Source organism: Pteropus vampyrus, unplaced genomic scaffold, assembly GCF_000151845.1.
Source record: "Pteropus vampyrus isolate Shadow unplaced genomic scaffold, Pvam_2.0 Scaffold333, whole genome shotgun sequence".
Classification (NCBI taxonomy): domain Eukaryota; kingdom Metazoa; phylum Chordata; class Mammalia; order Chiroptera; family Pteropodidae; genus Pteropus; species Pteropus vampyrus.
This window is the reverse complement of record NW_011889114.1, coordinates 202,978-204,784: the sequence shown is the minus strand read 5'-3', so window position 1 is coordinate 204,784 and position 1,807 is coordinate 202,978. Positions and strand designations below refer to the sequence as shown.

The following is a 1,807-nucleotide window of genomic DNA, read 5'->3' as shown; positions in this document are numbered from 1 at the left end:
GAGAGGGTCAGGGATTCCACACCCAGTTCTCCCAACGCACCCCCTTTCCTGTTCCCCCGCCCATTCCCGCTCCCCCCAGCCCTCCTCCCACCTCCCGACTCCCATGCCACGGTTACTTGCTTCCCACCCTCTTCTGCACCCCTCTGGTTCCCTCTCTCCCATCCCTGAATCTTGATTTCTCTCCTGGTTTTCTCAAAAAAGACGTCTGTGCCACCGTGCGGGGGGGCAGCAGCCACGATCGTTCACACCTCAGAACTGCCCCGCGAGGTCGATCCGCGTATCATTCCAATCTCGTGTAAGAGGAAGCCGAGGGACAGAGAGGTCAAGGAACCTGCCCGAGGTCACACAGTTTATCAGTGGCAGATCTCCTCCCCAGGCAGAGACATGAAATCAGCGCCCAAGTCAGGTGGCACAGCAAGTCGGGCGCAAGGAGCGCCGGGATTTGAATTCGGGGTTCCTGACGCTCAGGCCAGACTTCTTTCCCCTACATCCCACCCACTCTCCCCAGCTGCCTCCGCCCTTTCTGCCCAGAGCTAGAATCCCGTCCCGCGGGACCAGCGTTCGGTGGCATTCAGACGCGGTGATCCGAGCCAGCACGATCGGTTCCTAAGACCTTTAAGAATTTCCAGTCACCATCGCTGCCACCCACTCTTGGACACGCTGGAAGGTCAGACGACTTCGCCACGAGGCATGACATCCGGGCAACTTCCAGCCTCTGGCCTCTTTCACCCGTTACGTCCCTTGATCCTAGAACCTTTCCCCGAGCCCCTCATGTTCCCGAGCCCCTAAACCCCCTCCCTCTTTTTCTTCTATTTTTTGGGGGTGATTTGAAGCCTAGGAATTAGAAGCACGCCCACTGGCATCCAACAGAACTGGCCCTGCCACTTACCGATTGCGTAAGCCTAAAGCGAGGGACCTCACGACTCAGAGCCTCAGTTTCCTCATCCGTCAAATGGGAAGGAAAGTATTCCCACCCTCGCGAGTCGCTCCGAGGACTGGCGCTCGGAACGCAGAGCCCTTGGCACGGGGCTGCGTGTGCCTAGCGATGGCTTAGTAAGTGGCAGCTACCGTTACCATGGCTGTCGTCATGGCCACCAGGACGGGTGTCCATGGAAAACCGTGATGACGGTCCATGGCGACATCACCCCCGTCTCCCCTTGCTTCCCCTCCTCCATCTCCCCGCGTTCGCTCCCGACTTCCCGCTTCGCCCGCGTGTCCCCGCCGAGCTCCGTGGCATGCCACCGTCCCGGCTGCCTTCGCCCCGCCCGCCCTCTGTCCCCGCCTCACCCGCTGTTTCTCCGCAATTCCTTTCCTCAAGAAGATGCAGGCGGGGCCCATGGGGACCTGCATGGGGGTGGGGGGGGCGGGGCTCGCCCGGCACCAGCGTCAAGACGGCTCCCCCTCCTCCCCGGCCCCTTGGTGGTTCGGTCTCCTTCTCGCCTCTGTCACTTCTTTGCCGACTCTTCCTGCCTCTCTTGGCCTCTCCCTCGGTCCCAGGGTCACAGAGCTGTGACAGCTGGGTTGGAAATCTCTCCTGGGGTTGGGGAGGGATCAGAATCGTTGCTGCCGCCCCATCTGGCTCAAGGGAGATGATGGGAGGGGAGCCAGCTTCAGGGACTGTGACCTTTTATCCCCAGAATGGAATTGGAAAAGTAGTTTGAGAAGTGGAGATTAGAGCAGAGGGCACGTCGAGTGCTCGCTCTAAGCCTGGCCTCTGCTGGCCGTGGGCACGTGAAGAGGGAGGGGACATGGCCCTGACCTCTGGGTACTTCGGGAATGCGCATCCATGAATGGGTCGTGAGGTTCG

At 60.6% G+C, this 1,807-nt stretch overlaps 1 protein-coding gene across 1 annotated transcript in view; it reads right to left on the bottom strand.

Annotated features, from left to right (window-relative positions):
- The window catches only part of LOC105304205 (calcium-binding protein 5-like), an 8,086-nt gene extending 6,736 nt beyond the window's left edge, over positions 1 to 1,350 (bottom strand). Inside the window, exon 1 of the mRNA XM_011378183.2 lies at positions 1,288 to 1,350. Coding sequence (XP_011376485.1) covers positions 1,288 to 1,350 — 63 coding nt within the window. The remainder of the gene's footprint in view (positions 1 to 1,287) is intronic.
- Between the last annotated feature and the right edge of the window lie 457 nt (positions 1,351 to 1,807).